Source organism: Myotis nattereri (genome assembly GCF_964212035.1).
Source record: "Myotis nattereri genome assembly, chromosome: 3".
NCBI classification, from domain to species: Eukaryota; Metazoa; Chordata; class Mammalia; order Chiroptera; family Vespertilionidae; genus Myotis; species Myotis nattereri.
The window spans coordinates 184,768,104-184,791,522 of NC_138077.1; the positions used below are offsets into that span (position 1 = coordinate 184,768,104).

Here is a 23,419-nt window from a genome sequence, read left to right on the forward strand (position 1 = left end):
TTTTGTTTTTTACTCTGTCTAATTCCCTGAGATGTGAGGGTGGCAGAGACAATCAGTCAGAGGTAGGTGTAGCTGTGGTTTCTTTCTTATGTGATCTTGGCTCTAGGCAAATGAGGGAAATCCGGAAATCCAAGGTCATAGGACTGATGGGCCAGTCTTTAAGGAGCCCTCAAGTTGATGTCAGAGAGCAGCTGATGACCAGATCTGAGAACACTGCCATGGTTGGAGGCCACTCTTTACCTCACCTTTGGTGGTCTGTATGCCAACCCTGCTACGTCCTAGCTGTGTGATCATGGGCAGGTTGCTCGGCCTCTCTGAAGCTCAGGTGTCTCATCTGAACAATGAGAGTATTAGCACCCTCCTTGGAGGGTTGTGGTGAGGATAGATGAGTTAAAGCATAATCCCCAAGGGACTCGTGGATGGCACTTCATAAATGTGAGTTTTACTTTGAATTGCTCCTAAAGCAGGTCTTCACTTCTTTCTTCCTCCTCACTCCTTGGTCATGGTTATAGACTCCTAATGTGTGCACATGTGCTTTGCCATTTTCACCCCACCTCTATTGAAATAGGATCAATCCACTCAGAGTGACTCTCATTGTGGCTCCCAAGCTTTTTGTGCATGTACCTGCCCCCTGCTGGCATGTGTATAATCAGTCTTCTCTCCTCTACCTGTCCAACAGGAATCCATGTCTCACTTAACTTTTATGCACTTCACCATAATCCAAAGGTGTGGCCTAACCCAGAGGTATGGTGGCTGTGGGAGGGAGGATGGGCTGTGGGAGGGAGGATAAGCTGATCTCTCTAGACAACACCTCCTCCTGTGCCCTCATGGATTGGAAGGAGGGGCTGACCCTACCTGTCCTGGCCCTACTGCTCTCTCTGCAGGTGTTTGACCCTTCCCGTTTTGCACCGGGTTCTGATTCACACAGCCATGCTTTCTTGCCCTTCTCAGGAGGATCAAGGTGAGGCATCCTGTACTTGGGTGGTGGGCATCACTGGGGGCATACCTTGATGACTGTGACCTACACTTATATGGTGTCTGCTGTTATGCCCTTGTATATTGTTGTGTTGAGAAGGAGGTGTTTTTCTATATGTACAAAAGAAAGGTGGCATTTCAGGGCAGGGCACAAACACTTGATTCACTAATTTTCTCTGTAAAGCAATTGATTGTCATTTTTTTTGTTTTTTGCCAACGTTGGACTGTGTATACAGTGGAATTATGGTATATAAATCCCACCTCATATACAGAATTTTGCCTACTCTCAATGTCATGGTTATGTGAATGTTAATGTGAAGTCCAACTTTTGTTGGGAGACTGCAAAAATAGAGAGGCACATATTGCTCCAAAACTCTTCAAATGACTACTTTCCCAATGGGCTTGCACAATTCATTGTCAATTATTGTTCTAAAGTTCAGTGAGTCCAGCAATTTTCTCATTTCACAAATACGAATTCTCCAAGTTAAAATTTTTCATACAAATTTAAATTTCAGATTACTTTTCTCAGTTATCAGTACTATTAAAAAATGGGTTTTTCTCTTCCCACAGGGCAGTCAAACCACTGTCTTTTCTACTTCACTGATCAGCCACTCACTGTATCTGTGACATTTGTGTGTTTTTGGGTTTCTAGCACCTTCCTTGTCCTAACTGTTCAAGCCTTAATCAGGAATGGTGCACTAGCCCTTTGAAGAGAGTTTCACTCCAATGTCTGCCTCTTTAATTTTGTAGACAATCCTACAAAAGCTTGACTCTATGTTGATATTCAAATAAGCATGACTACCTTTCCAGGAGGTAAAATCTATACTAAAAAAAGGGTAATATGCTAGTTGGACTGGGAGTCCTTCCGGATGTCCTTCCAGAGAAAGCCATGGTGGCGGGGCTAAGGCAGAGGCGGTTAGGGGTGATCAGGCCAGGGGGGGCGGAGGGGCAGTTGGGGCCGAGCAGGCCAGCGGGGGGGAGGGGGGGGAAATGTGGGGTAGCAGGCTGTCTGGAAGGGCAGTTGGGGGCTATCAGGCCGGCAGGGGGAGGCAGTTAGGGGTGATCAGGCTGGAAGTGGGGGACAGTTGAGGGTGATCAGGCCTGCAGGCAGAGTGGTTAGGGGCGATCAGGCAGGCAGGCAGGTGAGCAATTAGGAGCCATTAGTTCCGGATTATGAGAGGGATGTCCACTGCCAGTTTAGGCCCGATCCCTGTGGGTTCCTGATTGGAGAGGGTGCAGGCCAGTCTGAGGGACACCCCCCCCCCATGCAGGAATTTCATGCACTGGGCCACTAATCTATACTAAAAAGGGGTAATATGCTAATTAGACCAGGTCAACTGAACATCTTCTGGACGTCTGACTTCCTTCTGGACAGTTTAGGTGTGACCAGGCTGGTGGGGGCAGGGGGAGTTAGGGGGAAACCAGGTCGGCAGGGGGTCAGTTAGGGGGCAATGAGGCCAGCAGAGTCCAGTTAGGGGGCAATCAAGCTGGCAAGAAGAGGCAGTTAGGGGTGATCAGGCAAGCAGGTAGAGTGGTTAGGGGAGATCATGCAGTCCTGCAGGGAAGCACTTAGGAGGTGACCAGGCCAGCAGAGGACCAGTTTGGGGGCTATCAGGCTGGCAAGCAGAGGCAGTTAGGGGAGATCAGGCAGGCAGGCGAGTGGTTAGGAGAAATCAGACAGGCAGGCAGGTGAGCGGTTAGGAGCCAGCAGTCCCAGATTGCAAGAGGGATGTCTGACTGCCAGTTTAGGCCCCATCCAGCAGGGCTCGAGCCTGAACTGGCAGTTGGACATCTCCCGAGGAGTCCCGGATTATAGAGAGTGCAGGTCGGACTGAGGGACACCCCCCCACCCCCCGCCCATGCATAAATTTTGTGCACCGGGCCTCTAGTTCTTTATATAAAATTGGTTTTATGTAGCAAAGTTCCAAAGTCAACACTGTCCAACATTGGCAAGAAGTATAAAAATAAGGACAATTATTGCTTTGAGAGAAAACCCACTACTTTGCACATGACACATAGCATTAGAAAGGTCCCTGGTGTGTAAAATATAAAACATAGTTGAAACAGCCGTGGAGCTGGAAAAGTACACTCCAGATGGCCTGCTGTTTGAAAATCTGCAAAGACTACAGAATTCCTCTTGTGAAATAGTAACTTCCATAAACTTTGTACTTGGTTACTAGAAACAAGCTTTTTCTGCCCTAGCTGCTTTGGCTCAGGGGTCAGAGCGTCAGCCAAGAAACTGAAGGGTTGTGGGTTTGATTCCGGCCAGCCAAGGGAACGTACCATGATTGCAGGGTTGATCCATGGCCCCAGTTGGGGTGCTTGAGGGAAGCAACCAATCAATGTGTCTCTCTCACATCGATGTTTCTCTCTGTGTGTCTCTCCCTGTCCCTTCCACTCTCTCTGAAATTCAATGGACAGAAAAAAAACCCAACACGGGTAAGGAGTAACAAAAAATAAAAAAGAAAGAAACAAGATTTTTCTGAATCCATGTGTCTGTGAATTCTTCAAATGGCGAATCAACTTTCACAGAACACACTTTTCCAAAACTGTTCTTCCAGAGATTGATTGGTTGTACCATTTGGTTTCTCCCAGGATTGAGTCCTGCCTCATAGACCTTGGCTTGAAGTCGTGTGCCTGCCACTAGAGGGCAGGAGAGAACTAGGCAGCTCAATCCCTAGCTCAGAACTCAGGTTTATTTTTTCTTCTTCTTCCAATGTTATTTTACTTTTTCAATTCAATTGACTCTACTCCCATATAAACATATTTCTTAAGCCTGTGGCTGTGTGCCAAGTCCTGTGCTAGGAGATGGGAAAGATACTGTCCCAGCCTCCAGGAGTTCACAGTCAAGAAACAAATACCTGTACTCATGACACAATACTCATCAATCCTTTCACTTGCTCATTCACTCACTGAGCACACTGTTGAATGTTCCATGTTCCTTGCACTGTCCAGGGCACGAGATGGTGATGTATTCTTAAATAAAACACTAATTCTGCTTTGGGGGTCCTGGGAGGAAGGGGTACCGCTAGTGGGGGGGGTGAGAATGGCATGTCATTGGGATCAGACTTGAACATGTGGCAGGCAGAGGTGCAGGGCGGGCATTCTCTGTGATCTCAACAGCATGAGCTGAGTTAGGAAGTGGAGCTGGACAGGTAAGAGGTGAGTGAGGCAACAACCCATGGAGGGCTTTGATGCCAGCTGAGGCATTGGACATGTCCTACCTGTGATTGGGGGCCTAGAAGGGGCTGAGCTGGGTGTAGCTTCAGTGAAGTGTTAGGGGAGGCAGGGAGACAGAAAAGTCCAGGTGAGGAGACTAATGGATGTCAAGGAGGGACATTTCTGAAGTAGAATAGGAAGGCTACAGAAGCTGGTTGACTGAGGGGATGAGAGAGAAGCAGGAGCCCAGAACATTCATTGGGAGGCAGGTGGAGCCATTGATTGTCCCAGAAAACTCCCTTGTTGCATTTCTGATTTCCACCAGCAATCCCATCTCCCCTTCTCTTTGAGCATCAAAGTCCCAGGCATCCTCCTAAATGGTGAGGACCTGAGTGCATTGCCTACCCCACTCCATGTCATGCCCTGACCTGGCCACCACATTGTGAAACCAGAAGTTACTTGTGGAAGGAGTAAACAAACCAGTAATTAGCTTTGTAGTGATTTCCTTGACTTGATTCAAGGACTTAGGGCATTGAATTTCTCTAACAGGATTTCATGGCTGCTGAGAACAGAAGTAGGAGTTAGGAGCTACATCTGGAAGAGAGATAGGCTTTGTGGGGCAGAATGTGAAGCAAGGCTTGTGGGTAGAAGTGCGTGACCTAAAAGGAAGGGGACTGGATTGACTCACATCAGAATGCCCTGTTCCAGGCATGGGCTCAGTGACAGATGCCTGCCCAGCTGAAAACAGGATTTGATGCCATTTCTCATGTTGTTTTCCTCATATTGTCATCTTGGCCCAGGAACTGCATTGGGAAGCATTTCGCCATGAAGGAGCTGAAGGTGGCTGTGGCTTTGACCCTGCTTCGCTTTGAGCTGGCGGCAGATCCTCTCCAAGCTCCCATCCCCGTCCCAAAGATCGTCTTGGATTCCAAGAATGGGATCCACCTGAAGCTCAGAAAGCTCCTCTAGTCCTTGTTGGGACAAGGGCAAGCTCTGAGGAAATCCTTCCTGCCCTTCCCTGTCTATCTCCCCAATTCCTGCTTTCCACCTGCCCACCTGCCCTTCCACCTGATGTCCTCCTTTCCGTCCTCTGCCTGTCTGGCCCTTTCTCTGTACTTTTCACTTTCTGACTGCTTGTGCTTCTCTGTATTAGTCTCCTTTAGCTGCTATAATAATTTACCACAGCCTCAGTGACTTAGAACACCACCAATTTCTTCTCTTAGGGTTCTGGAGTCAGAAGTCTGACATGGGTTTCACTGGACCACAACCCAGGTGTGGGCAAGGCCACCCAACCTCCAGGGCTCTAGGAGAGATGCCCTGTCTTTGTCTTTCCAGCATCTAGAACTACATTTTTATATCTTTGGCTCCTGGAGCCATGCTGCATATTCAAATCCAGCAGCATTTTCAAATATCTTTCTGCTTCTATCTTCACATTGCCTTCTCTTTTATGAGGACATCTATGATTATATGGGCCACACAGATAAAACAGGACATAGTCACACCTGGCAGGGAATAGGACGTGGACATCTTGGGAGCCATTCTTCAGCCGAATTGGTCCTCATGTGACTACCATCAGTCTGCGTTCTGGTGGCCTTCTGTGTGTTTCCTGCCCATTTGTCATCTCCACACCCTCTCCTTTTTCCTTCCTCCTTGGAATAAAGTTTACAACGTCATGTGATGTGTCCGTCTTTTCTTTATCTCCTTTGTCTTCCCTTTCCTGCCACATTTGGTGACTATGTGCCCGATGGTCCCCCTGACCCTGGGCTCTGTTCCCTTTCTACTCCACCAGCCTCTCTCAACCCAGGCCTGTTCTCTTGCCGATTCTGAACATAGGTCCCCTTTCTGTCCCATCCTATGTCATTCCTAGGTCAGGGTCCTGAATGCCATAGTCACACCTCCTGTTGTGATGGGATGCATTCATCTGCCTCCCTATACTGGGGAAGGATCTCTGATTCCTCATGTGGCCCCAGCCTGAGGTTCTACCCCAAATTCCTTCTCTGCATCTCATACCTGGCTCAAGGCCTAATTCAGGCACCAACTTTTCAGAAAGCTTCCGTCTGTCATCCTACCACCTCCCCCAGCCAAAGCCCATACACCCAGAGCATGGGGTGACACAGACATTTACAATGGCATGAGTGTCACAGATACCCATTTCAAGAGGTCATAAAACATACCTATGAAATCATACTCCATATTCCTTGACCTTGGCAGTGGTTTCCTGGGTGCTTGCTTTAGAAATGTATTGCTCTATATATTTTTTTGCTTTTGGCAAATTCTCCATATGCTATTTTCCAAAAACACATACATATAGTTAAACAAAGACAGCCATCTCAGTTAAGGGGTAAGCCTCAAAAGGCATTCTTCTATTATGTGCAGTGAGTGAATGCCTGGTCATAACCATGAATCCCACGGAACACCTTGCATTGCATTTGCTGTATCACCCAGGCTGGAATGTAAGTTTCTGCTGCATTTTAGAAAGATTGCAAATTATGGGAGAAAAAGCAAGATCCTAGAAACAAATAGATGCTCACCACATTTGTTGAATGAATGAGTCAGCTCTAGACTACATGTATGATAAGCATTTATAGACACACATGTTTCCATGACTCTGCCCTGACAGTGACTCTGTATGTGGGTACCTACTCACCGTCTATAATACAAGCCTCCCAAAGACAGGAAGCCACAGCTGCTCCACAGTCCAGCCTGGAGGGAGCAATGTTCAGCGAGAGACCACAACTTGAGCTATCTTAGGCCCTACTCTTGGCAGAACTACTTCTCAGTGCCTGAGCCCAGTGGCTTCAGGTGAAGGTAGATGCCATTCTTGGAGCGCAGGACCAGCTGCAGCAATTTGATGGGTGGCTGCAAGGGGTCCACGGCGAACTCAAAGCGGAGCAAGCAGAGGGCCGCGACCACCTTCATCTCGTTCATGGCAAACTGCTGCCCAATGCAGTTCCTGCAGTGAGCACATAAAGAGGCATTGGGCCATGGAGTGTCTGGAGTGATGAAATCCAGTGTTCTCAGGGGCCAACAAAAATCAGTAACAATGTTTGTGTGAATCATTGGCTGGACTCAAGAAACAGAGCTTGGGAGCATAATAGGTCCAAGACTAAGGAGATCCACATTGGGGGGTCTCTCTTGGAATAACTCACCCACCCCACCACCTGCGAGGGACATGAATATATTGATGGTAGGAAGAAGGTTCCTGGAACATAGCCAGCATTAGGATCACCCAGCATGGTTCCCCTCATCACAGAGTTCCCCAAAGTGATGCCTTGCCCACAACATCGTCCATCCTCTCTTCCCTAGTCCTGAGGACCTGGAATTCTGGCATCTCCTTACCTGGGCCCAGCAGAGAAAGGCATGAAGGCAAAGGGGTGGCGTCCAGTCACATTCTCAGGGGAAAAGCGCAGGGGGTCGAAGACCTGAGGGGACAGGCCTTGCTTAAATAGCTGCCAGGTTCAGGGGCTGGGTGACCCCCAAGCCTCCCACCCCATTTGACCTCTGGGCCCAGAAATGAGGTACCTCAGGATCGGGCCACACTGCGCTGTTCCTATGGAGGGCATATATGTGCAGAGAAACCAGGCTGCCTGTGGGCAGAGTAGAGGGCAGGTGACCAGGTGGTCCTGGGACACCCAGGCCCACCTCCTCACAGGACCCAAATCCTCTCATATCTGCCTAACTAGGCGCCAGCCCCTGCCTCAGCTCTGCTAATGACGGAAGGTTTATGACAACCCTCAGCACATCGCCATGCTTATGATCATCATCATACCTATTTCCTGTAGCACCAGCACTGAGCACAGCACCCAACACAGACTTTCGTGGAATGGAACAAAAAGGACTAACCCAACACAAAAAGGACAGGCAAAGACTCTTACACACTTTCTGCTATGTGTGTCTCCCTCAAATAAATCTAAACTTTCCGCCTCCTGAAGTTGTTGAAGAAGGCACTACCCGCGTGGTGGTACATAACAACCCTGAAATTAACCCTGTAAGGAAGGTGCTCTCCTCACAGCCATTTCACAGAGAAGGAAAAAGAGGCTTAGAGGTGGAGAAATTTGCTCATTATAAAGAGCCAGGATTGGACCCAGGCCAAACACAAAGCATGAGTTCTCCGCCATTGTTGCAAATAGTGAGCCAAAGGCACAGCAAGTGTCAGAGAAGCATCCTCAAGAACTCCAGTCCAGCCCCAAATCCACACCATCTCACCTGCAGGTAGAGAACGACCATCCACAAAGCTGACAGGTTTGCTGAGCTGGCGGTACACCTGGGGCACGGGCGGGTAGAGACGGAGGCTCTCCTTAATGCACATGGTCAAGTAGGTCATCTTGCCCAGATCATCCCTGCCGGCAACACAACCAGTCTTTTCTGGAGATGGGGAGCCACAGGGCTCTCTGGGAAGGCAGGCTCCAGCCCCAACTGCCCCCCTCCACAACCATCACAACCCCAGGACTCAGAGGAACACAAGTGCACCAAGTGGTCGGGCCACACTGGACATGGGGTGGCCACTCAGACCCAGGGTTCTGACTCTACGTTTCTCTATCCCTCGCCCATCTTCACTGCTGGGAGGGGAAAGCCCAGGACCCTAGAGAAGTGTGTGCACCCAGCCATCAAAGACAAGGTCACTCCTGTGTCTCTCAGAGCCCCACAGAAGCCACACAAAAGACAGTTGTTTGGGTTCTGCTTAGATTCCCTTCTGGAGCTGGAATGGAAAGGAACAGAAGCTAATATCCATTGGTTGAATGAAGTAATAAATGCATTAATAACGACAAGCTCAGATAAATATATATTTCTTTTCCCTTTTGCCAGTAAGAAGCTCAGACCCAACTGTGATGTCCAAATATAACTGCTATGCAATACATCATTACATAACCCCTAGGTTTTGCCTCCAGTCCTCATTTTTTATTTGTGTTTTACTATTTTATTGAATAAGTATCCTTTGAGTTGCTTCAAGTTCTAGATGGAATAAAGGAAAATAAAATAAATATTTCAATGCCATGCCTCCAGCCTGTGTTCACCTTGTTTCCCAACCTAGAATGCCCAGCTCTCTCCCTTTGCAGGAGTTTCACCTCTCCTTAGAAAGTCAACTTAAGCCCCACCCCTTCTGATTTCTTTGCCTGTAACATGGGGTCACTCATTCTTTGGTTTTCTCTAGCTTTTTACTTATGTGAGTTAGTTTCTCTAAAATGTCCAAGGACAGCAAATTGGACCCTCTTCCTCCTCTTCTAACCCACAACCTCAACAGCACCTGACATGTGGCTGGACACCCTGGAAGATTTCCAACAGCCAACCAATAAAAATAAGTAATGGAGACTTCATCCTCTAAATCTTAGACCCTGGAATTGTGTGTCTCCCTCAAATAAATCTAAACTTTCTCCCATCCGCTGAGCACTTTCTGAACCCCTGCCCAATATGTAGTCCAGGTAATGACAAGAGGGGAGAAGGCAGGGAGAGAGGGATGTGGAGGCAGAGGTGTGAGAGGTTCCCAGAGAGCCTACAACAAAGAAAGGTCAGCATCAATAGTATTGAGTTAATGAGTTCAACTTGAACCAGGAGACAGAGTAATTCAGTTTCTTATTGATGGAGTTTAGAAAACAGTATTTTCTCCTTCACTATAGGAGTCTGGAGGCTGCACATGACCATCCAAAGGCAGGTGAGAATGGGTCAGCTCCTTTGGTTTTCCCAACTCTGTTCATCCTCAATTTGCACCTCTTTCTCTCCGGGAACCCAGAAAGGTAGTCAGGTTCTACCATCAGAATCAACACACAAGAAATTGGTCTCCTGTTGACCACCTTCTCTACATTACTCACATTGGAAAAGACCCTGCCGTTGGAGAAGGGGCTCTGGGGAGCATCCACGCCTTGCAGGTAACAGGACAGCTGCTGCTGCCTTCACCTGGTTTCCAGGGATGGCTCTGTGTCATCTGCGATGACATCAGACAGCACGGACACAGCCTGCAGCTGAGCGGGACAGACTGCGCTTCCCCGCAGACTCACTCACCACTGGAAGGAGTCCCTGTCTCCGAGGATCTCACGGACTTCCTCCCGACAGCGATGCTGGTGTTCTGGGTTTAGGGCCATGCAGTAGAGAAACCAAGAGATGCCACTGGTGGTGGTGTCATGACCTTCGAACATGAATGTGTCCACCTCCGCCCGGAGGTCTGCGTCTGACAGCTTGATCCCATTTTCATCCTATGTTAAGGTAGGCATAATGGAGCAAACCAAGGCATGTGGGGTAGGGACCAAGAAGTACTCATAACAGCAGCTGTCAAATGAAGGTCTGAGGGAGGTTGTGAAAGCTGTGTTTCAGACTGAAAGTTAGAACCCTCCCCCAGATTTCTATCTGATCTCCCAAAATCATTTGGATGCATCCTATTCCAGGAAGCCTTTCCTGACCCCTCTGGCTAGTGACCTGCAACCTTAACCAGCCTGTACTGTTGGTTCTGCTCATTTGAAACACAGAATGCCACCAGACAGAGGAAGAGATCTTTATCAACATCCTTCCTCACTAGACTGTAAGCATCTGGAGGGTAGTGCCAGGTCTTCCTCATCTTCTGCATCCCTGGCACAGTAACTAACCCATTGCAGGGCTCAGTGAATTTATGAAGTGAATAAATGAGTGAATGAATGAAGTCTAAGATTCTAAAATTCTAAGATTCTGAGATTCTTCAGAGTCTTAGAAGTTTAGAATGGGTCTTTGGGCCTTCTGACATGTTACCCAAGGTCCCTGCCACTATATCTCTCCCCATTGCCACAGCCGGACACATCCTGCACCTCCCCACCTCTGAGCCTTTGCTGATGTGTGTCATGAGACTAGGAACAGATCATACTTTCTGGGGAAAGAAGAGGAAAATGCTTAACACCCCCTGCAGCTGTCCAGTGATCCTTGTCCCAGGAGGATGGTCTGAAGACCCCTCTGGGACCAGTTCTCAGAAGGAGCTGGGCAATTGTGCAATCACCCGAGCCCCCAGGAGAATGTCCAGGAAATCCAGGTGCCTCTGGTTCTGGATCTTCTTCTGTTCTTTCTCGTCTTGTAGGGCTGCCTTTCGTTCCCTGATGACTTGATCTGGGTCAGAAGTACAGGGTGTCACTGCTTGGGGTTCATCCTCTGCCCCCAGGGGAACAGAAGTCTGCATGAAAAACATCTCAGAGGGGCCCAGAGGAGCTAGCTTAGACCTTGACTTCCTGTGGGCAGACTGTATGGGAAAGGCCCACCTGTGTGGTCATGGGCCACCTGGCAGGCCCTCAGGAAACGGCGGCCATGCGGAGTAAGCCAGTAGATGAAGTCGTTATGGTACTGTAAGGACGCTATGCGCTGCTGCATCAGCAGAGTGAGATCGCTGACTGCCAGGTAGTAGTTATGGTCCCTGCACAGCAGAAGAAGGGGGGGAGCACTTAGATACTGACCCACAGTAGAGTCCCGGCTGCCCCATTCCAGGCATCTAGCCCCAGGTACAGTGCTTTCTCCCTTACCCTCCCTGCCATTAAGCCTCCCCATTGAATGTGTCTTCCCTGAGGCAAGACCTTGTCTCCTCTCAGACCAGGACCCAGGAGTCCTGCCAACTCTCCCCTCTGAGCTGGCCTGAGTTGAGACTATGGACAGCTCCAAGTGCCCTCTGACCTGTGGCCCAGGCCGCTGTTTCCTTTGCCAAAGGTGCACTTCATGAGTGAGTCCAGCGCCATGTGGCCCACATCACTGAAGATGTCAAAGCTCTTGTCCTTACGAGCCTTTTCCTCCCACTTGTCCTGGAACCCAGAGAAGGGAAGTAATGTGGGGGCCAGCAGGCTTCATGTCCCATCCCTGCCCTCCAGGACCCTGCTGGAATGTGGGGGTGGGGCAGGTAGGGCTTCAGGCTCACAGGGCAGGACTAGGAGGCAGGCCTTGAACAGCACACAGACACATAGACACTTTTCTCCCTGTCAGAGCAGCCATCATATAAGGAAATTGAAGAGCCAAGAAAGAGGTGGTGAGCTGCCCCGCACAGTGAGTGTGTAAATCAGGCCAGCCGTGATGCTGGGGGAGGAGTTTTCTAAAGGGGAAAGACTACCCTGAATAACCTCTAGGGATTATCCAGCCCTGAGATGCTGAGCCTGACCCGGAACCCTGGCATGCTTTTAGAAATGATTTGTCAATGGTGTTGCTTTAGGCAGTTGTGGTAGAAAGAGAACGAGGAGACACTTTTTAGATATAAATGGATGTCCTCATATTCCCAAATATAGGCACCCCCTCCTGCTACAGTAGGAGCCTTGTCAGGTCCCACAGAGGCCCTTTGGTGTGGGAGAAATGGCTGGGTCTCCTGGTGGAGACAGGGGCCAGCGATGCCTGGCCACATGGAGCTCCACACCTAGTGAGCAGCCAGCAGAGAAAAGGAGTCTGCATAACAAGGTTTGGCACTGCTCCGGCAGGAAGGACCTCAGTGCCTCACAATTCTCCTCGCTGCTCTCCTCCAGGGGAAATTGGGGTGGGGAGGGGCTGGCCAACAGCACAGCCTCCTAGAGCTTGGCATGTGGAGCTCACCAGCATGGTGTGTGTGGAGTCGGCAAACACCTTCACATAGGGCTTCAGCACATCATAATGGAAGCCAGGTGTGAGCAGCTTGCGGTGCTGGAACCACGTGGGCCCATCCAGGACCAGCAGGCCTTTCCCTGGGGAAGGGATGGGAGAGGAAGGGCTTGTCAGTGCACACCATCCGGCCCCATCTCTGGCAGCCTGGGGCCAAGCTGACCCCACCTCACCCACCCAAGTCCTCCCCACCCAGCCTCATCTCCTGACCCAGCTCTGCCTTCCAGCCACGCAGCCTCTAGTAACACCAGCCATGGACCCACCACCATACCTTTTTTCAAGCCCTTACCCTGGCCAGCGCCATCTGTAATATCTCCTAGGATCAACTCCTGTGCCACCCTCTCCTGAGTGCTGTTCCTTACACTCAGATTTTCCAGATCCCTTGCCCTGCCTTTCCAGGGGAGAAGACACCCAGAAGGAGAAGGTACCTGGGCCCTACTTCCCTGACTACCCAGGAACTCTCCTGCCTCCTCCCTGTCTTCCCCTCACTGAGCAGATGAGGTTAGGAACTGCACATGGGACCAGGTGGTCCAGTGGATGAATAACTGACTGAGTGGGAACCGGGCAGGGAAGGATCCTGGTCACCCAGCACCAAGGGCAGGGAAGGTAACCACTTACCAATCCACTGGAGGAAATAGTTATACACATCTGGGGCCTTCGGGTCTGTAGGAGACAGAGAAGATTAGGTAAAGCCAAAACTGGGAGATTCCTAAAAGAGGCTTATTGGTAAGCAGGATGTGAGCTTCATCTGCGCAGATTTAGGGCGCAGACCCAGGACTCCTCCCCATATGGTGTCTTTGGTCTCAGGAAGTACCCCCTTCTTCCAAGAATGCTCACCCCCTCGGCTGTACACAGCTTTGGCGTAGTCAGGCTCATAGATGTTCAGGAAGCCAAGAAACTGTCCAAACCAGAGTGGGTGGGCGTAGGGGAACTGATGAGCCCAGGATACCACCTTGTCCAGGCTCCCTGTCTGCTGTATCTGTAATGATGACAGAAGGCCAGGCCATTCAGACACCTGACATTACTAGCCATGCCCCAAGTCCCTGAGCCTGCCCTCTCCTAGCCTGTCACTCAGGCCTATCGATCTCTGGGCCCAGGTGCCTCTCCAGACCCAGAGCCACTGCTTTAAGTCCAAGCCACCTACTTGCACCTGGTTTAGCTCAACAGCCCTAAATTGGTCAACCTGCCTCCACCTGGTGCCACCACCCCTCTATCTAAACTGCAGCCAAAAAGGGATTTTTTTTCAGCATTGAAGCTTTTCATTAGAAAGATAATACCAGCTTGCTGTGCAAGAAGGAAACCACCTTAATTCCAGCCCTGTTAAATCACTTGACACATTTTTATTGAGGACCAAGTATGTGCAGGGCATTGCTTAGACATCTCAAGGGAATGAGGCAGACATGGTCCTGCCCTTTCATCCTATGGGGAAGACTGATAAGAAACAAGTAAACAGTTAAGCGGAATGATTCAGACAATAGTAAGTGCTAAGAAGGAAGTAAACACTGTGCTACACAAGAGACTAATAGGGAGGTCTGCCTGGATAAGAGTGATCCAGATGGCCTCTCTTTGGAGATGACATTTAAAGTGAAACTCAAAGGATGATAAGGAGTTGGCCATGTGAAGAGTAAGGGAAGAGCATTCCAGGCTGAGGGAACAAGTACAGAGGCTCTGGGGTGGGAAAAAGTATGGTGTCTTCCAACAGCTGCCTCAGGTGGGACAGTGACTTAAGATGAGGTTGGAGAGACCATTCAGAGCGTGGTGTGTGCTCTCTGGGAGTTTCTCTAACCACACCTACTCACACAGAGGTGTTTATGTAAAAATGGAGTATCCAGTAAACACTTTTCCAAACCTGCCGGTTTTTTCATTTAATGTATCTTGTCCTTCTTTTCAAACTAGTGCAATTTACTGTCCCTCAATATTTTTCATAATTACATAGTATTCCACTATAAGAATGTATCATTATGTATTTACCCATTTTTTCTATTTTGAGAGGGTCTTTCAGACCCTTCAGAAGCCTGGCCAAGGGTCTCAGAATAAAGTGTGAGCTTCATTATTTGTGAGGAGGCATAGCTAATCTTTATTAAGCACTTGCTGTGTGCCAGGCCTTCTTCCACACATCTTGCATCTTGACCTCATCCAATGCTTACAAGTCGCCCTAGTTGGTTCTGCTCAGTGGAAAGAGCATCGGCCTGCATGTGGACTGAAGGGTCCCAGGTTCGATTCTGGTCAAGAGCACATGCCTGTGTTGCAGGCTTGATCCCAGGTAGGGGGCATGCAGGAGGCAGCCAATCAATGATTCTCTCTCATCATTGATGTTTCTATCTCTCTCTGAAATCAATAAAAATATTTAAAAAAAAAAAAGTCTATGAAGCCCCATTTTAGGGAAGAGGAGCCTAAGGTATAGAGATCTGAGGTTGCTTGCCAAGGATCACACAGCTTGTAAGGGAGCGGGGATTTGAATCAGGAACGTTGACTCCCTGGCCAGCAAACTTCTGAGCTTGACAGACCTGAGTTTGAATATGGATTTCCCCTACTTTTTTTTTTTTTAATATATTTTATTGATTTTTTTACAGAGAGGAAGGGAGAGGGATAGAGAGTTAGAAACATCGATGAGATAGAAACACTGATCAGCTGCCTCCTGCACACTCCCCACTGGGTATGTGCCTGCAACCAAGGTACATGCCCTTGACCGGAATCGAACCTGAGACCCTTGAGTCCGCAGGCCGATGCTCTATCTACTGAGCCAAACCGGTTAGGGCTCCCCTACTTTTTAATGTATGTGAATTTGGGCAAGTTTTTTACGCTCTCTGAATCTTGCTCTCCTCATCTGTAAAACGGGGATGACAATACTTAGCTTATAGGACTGCTTTGACATTAGTGAAATCATGCAGGTGCATGTGTTATTGGATGAGGTCATGTGACATTCAAGGACCTAGAGCTGGATCCTGCACAAGGTGAGCCCTTGACAAGTAGTTCCCTCCTCTTCATGCCTACTTTCCCCAAGCCTCCTCCCTGCATCTCCTGACACATCCTACTCCCAAATACCCACAACTACACTGGAGAATGTGCTCTGAACATGCCCTAAGATATTTCCACCTTTGGATAAAGGCCTAACCAAACCTTATCCCCTGTCAAACAGAAAACTGACGTTGGCTTACATTCTGCAACTCTGTCCCCCTGGACACTTGGTACCTGTGGGCCACAATTTGAGCCATGGATTCTCAGCAGCATCAGTTGTGATTTGGTGGGCTGTTGCTTTGGGGTGGTGACAGGGCCTATGTCCCACTTGGGGGAAGCCTAGTGTTGCTTTGTGGGGACCAGGTCCATGGTTCTGTTTGTCTGTGAGTGGCATGGCAGCTCCAGCATTGAGCACCTGCCTCCTGGTGGTCAGTGCATGTCATAGAAACCAGTCAGAAGGTGAGAAGGACACTTAGCATATTAGCCTTTTATACTAGACTAGAGGCCCAGGAAACCGACTTGCTTTATAGCCAGGTGCAAACATTTCACACTTTAACCAAATGTCTGTGAAGCGTTTTCCCGTGCCTCATCTCATTTGATCCTCACAGAAGTCCTGGAGTAGGTAGAGAGAAGATTCGGTAGAATCCTATTTTCTTTTCATTAGCTAGAAAATGGAGATTTAGAAAGTTAGAAACTTGACCCAACTGAAAAGAAGTAAGAAATGGTGGACCTTGAAAATTACTTCTGGTCTTCTCACTGCACAGAATATAGTTAAACACTGCTGCAGTTAAATATTTTACCCTTTGTTCTCCCTGCGTGATCTACAATAATAATCTGCTTCATGTTGATATTTACTGCTGTGTTGTTGACAATTACCTGAAAGAGAAGTTGGAGTGCTTCACTGGGCTGGAAAAAGTTTAGCTACATCAGAAAGCAGGTCTAATTAAGCAAGTTTAATCTATATATATAAAAGGCTAAGTTGACTCGTGCATGCGCAATACATTTAAAACTCTCACTGGCGCCAATTGCACACATGTGTTTCAATCTGTCATTGTCGATCGTGAATTTGGTTGACACTTCTATTATAGAGAAAGGGTGAATAGAGATATTAAAATATTTCTTCTAATTAAATTCCTTTCAATGTGCATGAATTCATACACTGGCCACTAGTAATATTATAATTGGTCATCACTGAGCATTTAATGTGGTTGCATATTGCACTAATCCTGCTCTACAAATTTTTTCATTTAATCCTCAGAAAACTCTACAAGATAGACACTGTCATAATTCCCACTTTATAGATGAGGAAAAAAAGCTTGGTCACATGGCAAGGTAGCAATGGAACTAGGATTCACAACCAAGACCCCTGATTCTACTCTGGCTGTGAGTTTCCCACGTGCAGAGATACATCTCCAGGTGACATCTCCAGGTCACCAAGGGCCTCACCCCAGGGCCTTGGAAATAGTACATACTTGATAAAGTGCATGTTGAGTGAATTGAGTAAATAAAGGAAACGAAGAAAAAGTAAGGCAGGAAAGGAGGGGAGCGAGCACACCAAGCATCTGACTAATGTAAACACTGGCCAAAGTCAGTTACACTCCTGAGGTACCAGCCCAAAGTCTTGCTCAATGAGGACAGGCAGTTTGGCAAACAGCTGCAGATTTTTATTTGTTTTTCCCAGCCAGCCCTAAGCTGCCTGCTCTGGCTAATGTCCAGATTTGCTGCTCATTTCTGCATTCTATCTCTTAACATAGGAAATGAAAGGGAACAGAAATGAATTAAGTGTCTCCTATGTCAAGTATTATGTGAGTGAATTCATAGCTTGTCTCGTGCAGAATAGGTAATTACTCCCATTTTACAGATGAGAAAACTAAGGTGCAGAGATGTGAACTGACTTGTCCATTTCTTGTAGGTTAGAGCTGCTCTAACTCAGATGAGAGCCCCTACATCAAGCATTTCAAACTCACGGCCCACAGGCTACATGTGGCCCACAATGAATATTTTTGCGGCCCAGCCAATATAATGGTATATAAGAAATGCTTTAATAAAAATTTCATAACTTAATTTTTACAATGCCTGTTATACATAACTACAGGCCCGGTGCATGAAATTCATGCACTGGGGGGGGAGGGTGTCCCTCAGCCCAGCCTGCACCCTCTCCAATCTAGGACCCCTCAGGGGATGTCCAACTGCCGTTTAGGGATTGGGCCTACATCAGCAGTCGGACATCCCTCTCATAATCCGGGACTGCTAGCTTCCAACCGCTCATCGGCCTGTCTGCCTGATTGCCCCTAACTGCTTCTGCCTGCCAGCCTGATGACCCCCTAACCACTCCCCTGCCAGCCTGATCGAAGCCTAACTGCTGCCCTACCAGCCCAATCGCCCCCAACTGCCCTCCCCTGAAGTCCTGGTCGCCCCCAACTATCCTCCCCTGCTGGCCCGGTCACCCCCAACTGCCCTCCCCTGCCGGCCTGGTCACCCCTAACTGCCCTCCACTGCTGACCTGATCACCCACAACTGCCCTCTTCTGCCGGCCATCTTGTGCCCACACAGGGGGCAGCCATCTTGTGCGAGGTTATGATGGTCAATTTGCATATTACTTCTTTATTATATAGGATTATTAATAATGAAGTACATCATTCGCTAATGACTGATTACTATAATCGTGTTGCATTTATTTCCCTTAGTGCCTTACACGCAAGTGCACTATTTCTCCCCACTAATACTAGCAGCGAATATTTCAGCCACCGATTGCCACATCATTAGTCTTGTACTGACTTGTTTGGTGTGCGCAACAGGAAATATTTCACTTTCAGAGACCAAGAAAAACAGGTTTATTTGTGTTATGCTTGTTAATTTGTGCAGTTACTTAGTGTCTGGTAAGTTAACGTTCAAGAAAAAATATTAATTTTTATTAAAATGTTCTATTATTTCAGCCCTTTGTATTCAACATGTCTTTATCAAAATAAACCTACGTCTCTATGAAAATTAAAGCTTTTGTTTTTTTGCGGCCCACATAAACTTAATCCTTGTTTATTTATCCCGTGTTAGCCTTTGAGTTTGACATGCTTGCTCTACATTGTCTTCTGCACATTGAAGTCTGTCAGAGCTGTGGTGTTCGGTGGCATAAGCTGTGCACCTCATAGTCCTAGGGTGTGCTAGTCATGTGCAAGTGCTGGCCCTATTTTTCCTTCATGCAAAGTTCCCTTTCATGGTCCTCACCCACCCAACTAACCCATGTATCTTCCAGGAAACAGCCTTGAAGAAAGAGACTGAGCATCTGACAATGTATCCCCAGGGATCCTGCCTGACCCAAGCCACTTTCCCAAAGAACTCTGGGGACTGGGCCTGGCTACTTTGGTCTCCAGCTACCCATCTTTTGCCTTCTCTGGGGCTCTTCTCCTTTCAAGCCAGCTGCAGAGTCCAATGTAATCTCCCCATAGATCTCCTCACTCATTGCTTCTGAATTTACCATCATGAGTTTAACTGGGGCGGGTGGGGGTGTAAGAGTTTTCAGTGCCCTTGTGTACACAATGTCAAAAAGTTTATCACTACATCATCTCCATCTACCAGTAAGAGGGAACTCTGGTGTTCCCAACCCCTTTTCTGCCTCCTTCCTCCTGTGTCTCTCTTATTTTTCCATCTGACCTCCTCAATTTTCCTTACCAATTTACTTTCTGATCACCCTGACTGCTCCCCTTCTCTTCATCCCTCCCAGGTTCAGAGAGCCCAAGTGGACAGGGGCAGGGAGAGGCTTAAGTCACAAAGAAGCCAGACTCACAGGATCTCAGGAGTGGAAGGAGCCCTAGGTTGATCTGGTTCATCTGAGTTCCACTCCTTCCCACATCAGCCATGGGTGTGCCCCTCTGTAGCATCTCCACCAGGGTCAGGAGACCGTGACCTCATGTTGACCATGTCCACAGCTTGAACCAGCCCTCTGGCTCCCCATGCCCAGCTTTCTCCTATGTACTCCCGATTGCCTCAGAAATCTGGTAGGGCTGAGGACAGCTCTTGACCCCGCTACTGGAGCTGCATCCCCATCAAAAGGCCTAGGGTCTAGGGTGTCCTTTCTCAGAGGGTGGGATGAGACAGGGCACACCTAGCCAGCTTCTCTAAGTTACACAACTGGTCACCTGCCCTCTGTTCTGTCCATAGGCAGCCTGGTCTCTCTGCACATCTATGCCCTCCATAGGTACAGCACAGTGTGACCCAACACTGCGGTACCTTATTCCTGGGCCCAGAGGTGAATTGTGGTAGAAGGATGTGGGAGTCACCCACCCCCTGGACCTGGCAAGTTTTTAAGTAAGGCCTGACCGTTCAGGTCTTTGATCCCCTGCACATTTCTCTGAGAATGTGACTGAATGCCACCCTTTCGCCTTCATACCCTTCTCTGCTGGGCCCAGGTAAGGAGAGGACCAACATCTCCATGCAGTCTCAGGAGAGTGCCTTTCCTGGGTTGAGAGCTGGAATTCCTTTTCCCAACCCCAACATGCAGGTCAGATTTGTGGGTCCCTCCCAAGATCCCTAACTTTAGGCCAATAATATGGCTGAGCATCTGTTATGTACAAAGCCCTCCCTGAGCCCCAGGGTGGAATGAACAGGATCTTAGAAGAACAGGACATAACCCCACCTCAAGGGGACACATTCTGAGAATTGAGAAGGATGACAGGTAGATGCTTCCAGACCTCCAGACTGTAACTGAAGAACAGAAGGTAGAAGTTAGTTCTAACAGATAGCTCTTCCCTGCCCCAGGCCCTTCCTTTCATCACTAGTCCTCCTCTTCCCTTCCTACTCCCACCATCACTAGGTCTAGGAATCAAACCTAGACCTGATTTTTATGACCTGATTATGTGCTGAATGAAAAGGCAGGAATCTAGGGTGCAGCCTTGACTCAATTTCTGAACTACTAGATGGACATAGGTAAATTCCTTGCCCTTTATGAAGTTCAATTTTCTACTTTTTACATTATGAAAAATTATCCCTCCCCTCCCATTTCTTAAGATCCAGTGTGGATCCAACCAGACCAGAGGTGCCAAGTCCCAGGAGAATGCAGAGGAGTTAGGTGTGCCATGGTTCCCCAGGAAACCTTAATAGGGCTAGAGAACAACCACCCCTCTCTGCCCTTCCTGGTGCCAGGACCTTTCACATATTTGTGTTAGGGTCAAGAAGCCAGAACTAAGCCATGTTCCAGGCCTTCCACGCACTCTCAAGTTGGTTCATGGGGGGATTTGGGGAGAAAAGACAGCCAGGTCTGATATGGGGGTAGGAGAGCAAGGTCCCTCTTCTAGAAAACCCAGCTTGATAGAGCAAGAGGAAGTAGAGGGGATATGAGAGAAAAGGGATTGAAGGTCTCTCAAATGCCTCTCAGATCATTAGGGTTAGACCACAATCTTTCCATTACCTCCTTCTGTACTTAGCAAAGCCTCTTCCAAACCCCTCCTGGTTCCTCCACTTGTCTTCTCCATCACTCTTTCTCCTCTATAGATACCCCTCCCTACTCTCCAACATTCACTGTTCATTCAGTGATGCCTACTCTGAGCTAGACCCAGAGGGTACAGGGATTAATCTGACCAGATCTCCATCCTCTAGGGGTCACAGTCTAGTGGGGACGATGAACAAATAAACAGAAGATGACAACCCAATGAGACAAGTGCTGAGATACAGAGCATGGGCTGATGTAAACTCCTGGTTAGGCACCCTACCCAGCCTGGGGCAGGGGACGCTCTAGTGTCAATTTTCCCCTCTATAGACAGTAAGCTTCTTGAGAGCAGGGCCTGGGTCTGATTCATCTCCCTGATGCATCCTTTCCTTTCTGGGTGTCTCCAAGGTGCATTTAGATTACTAGGCCATCCTGAGAGAGGAGTTATTTGTAGGGACAAAAAAATAAGCCTGGGCAATCCTCACTTAAAAGTCAAGTTCATTCCCAGCATCAACCATAGAGGAGAGGCAATTCCCCAGACTGAGAATGGGGGAAGGTACTCAGGAAGTAGAAGAAGTAATTACGCCTCTCTCTGAGTCTTAAACTCTGGCATCTATACCTGGGCTCCAAACCCAGCTGCAGAGCAAAACACTCATGAAGGTTTTTAAATTGAGGCTGGTACTTGCAATATGCTAATTAGGATCTCCAGGGACTGGGAACCAAGGAATCTACTTCTCCCAGTTGATTCCAATGCAGGTGTTCCTTGCCCTGTGTTCAAAAAACCTCTGGTCTACTTCCCCATCTAGGTAGGGAGCAAAGGGGTGTTCCTGACAATGAGTGTTAAGGTGGTCTCCCCACCCTTAGGTAACTGGGGAGGACAAGTCATGATCTGAACCCAGGAAGATGCCACAGCTCTTGAACCAGCCTCTAGACGTGGCCAGGAGAACCCCACCTTTGTGGGCACCAATGGCTAGATGCCCTGGGAGGTCTCTCAGGTAATAGCACTCATCTTTGCCTTCACTTTAATTTTCTGCCTTAAAAGTTGAAATATTTACATTGCACAGAACAAAAAGGACACTCGCTAAGCTTTAAATGAGATTGCCTAATTTTATGACTATCCAGGGTTTTTGCACTGATACCATAAACAAGCCCTTATCAGAGAGCTCTGTCTGAACCTTGGGCCTCAGAATGATGGAAAGGAGTCTGTGGCCTGCCCGGTCCTCAACTTTAAAGTGGCCCCACTGCAGTGACTCAGCAGTTGAGCATCGGCCTATGAATCAGGAGGTCACTGTTCAATTCCGGGTCAGGGCACATGCCCAGGTTGCCAGGTCAATCTCCAGAGGGGGGCATGCAGGAGGCAGCTGATCAATGATTCTCTCTCATCATTGATGTTTCTATCTTTCTCTCGCTCTTCCTCTCCCTCTCTGAAATCAATAAAAATACATATTTTTTAAAAAGTGCCCCCGCCCAGGCCAGCTCAGAAGGCAGGATTGAGGTGGAGATCCTGAATGGGAAATTGAGGTGGGAAAGCTGAATGGGAACCATGGCTTGCTCCCAGGATATCATTTCCCTGCCCAACTAGGTCTCCCTCCATAGCCCCCAGGAGATTGGACTGGATTCTCTAAAGGAAAAGAGGCCATTTTCTTTCTCTACTCCTCCCTCCTCATATCCCCCACGTACCTCGAGGGCATGCCCAAAGAGCCAGTGGGTGGGGGGCCCTGGGAAGTTGTCCATCGCCTTGGCCAAGAACTGTCGCCGCACCAACAGACGAATGAACTTGAGGAAACCTAAGACCAAGATCAGTCCCAAAGCCCACAGGCCCAGGCGGGAAAGGCTCAGGGAGAGCAAGGCAGGCACCATGGCTGGAGTTGCAGCCACCAGTCTACTCCCACTGCCCTCGGGTTCCTTTATACTCTAGACCCAGGCATTTTGCCAGAGTTCCTCCCACAGCCCTGCCAATAGCAGCCCAGAATGGGCAGAGCTTCATAAGGCAGAGACAGCAGCCCCAAAAGTTACAGACAACAGCAGAGACAGTCTGCCTGGCTGACTAGTTCCAAAGGGCTAGAGAGAAAACAGATGGTGGGTTCCAAAGAGATCAGACAATGGTTATCCTGCCTTGGTTCCTTGGAGGAGCAAACAGAAGGCAATACTTTCTATAATCATTGGCATAACGACTGCCTATAAGCACCTTGTTGTTTCAGGTGCTTTCTACACACGATCTCATTTAACCCAAACAAGGAGGACACAGGTACGACTCTTTATACCCATTTTCCAGATAATGAACCTGAGGCTCAGCTTGCCTGTGCTTTCTACTGTCCCTTTCCATATGGGCCACTGGGAGGGCTTGCA

At 48.5% G+C, this 23,419-nt stretch overlaps 2 protein-coding genes across 3 annotated transcripts in view; one reads left to right on the forward strand and one right to left on the reverse strand.

Annotated features, from left to right (window-relative positions):
• The window catches only part of LOC308515212 (cytochrome P450 4A11-like), a gene marked incomplete at both ends in the record, with an annotated part of 22,999 nt that extends 17,896 nt beyond the window's left edge, over positions 1-5,103 (forward strand). The window contains 3 exons of the mRNA XM_081085776.1: positions 680-744; positions 885-961; positions 4,935-5,103. Of these exons, the coding sequence (XP_080941902.1) occupies positions 680-744; positions 885-961; positions 4,935-5,103 (311 nt within the window). The remainder of the gene's footprint in view (positions 1-679; positions 745-884; positions 962-4,934) is intronic.
• On the reverse strand, positions 3,695-22,947 carry CYP4B1 (cytochrome P450 family 4 subfamily B member 1; the record flags this gene model as incomplete). Of its 2 annotated transcripts, none has more annotated exons than XM_081085773.1 (12): positions 3,695-7,087; positions 7,474-7,556; positions 7,657-7,721; positions 8,341-8,474; positions 10,132-10,322; positions 11,090-11,196; positions 11,346-11,497; positions 11,752-11,876; positions 12,649-12,776; positions 13,312-13,356; positions 13,531-13,672; positions 22,751-22,947. In XM_081085773.1, 12 exons carry the CDS (start codon positions 22,928-22,930, stop codon positions 6,904-6,906), a joined length of 1,536 nt encoding a protein of 511 aa, XP_080941899.1. In that variant the 3' UTR covers positions 3,695-6,903. The 2 variants fall into 2 exon arrangements, with proteins under 2 accessions (XP_080941899.1, XP_080941900.1); XM_081085774.1 differs by having other exon boundaries at positions 8,341-8,398; positions 22,751-22,930.
• Positions 22,948-23,419: the final 472 nt, after the last annotated feature.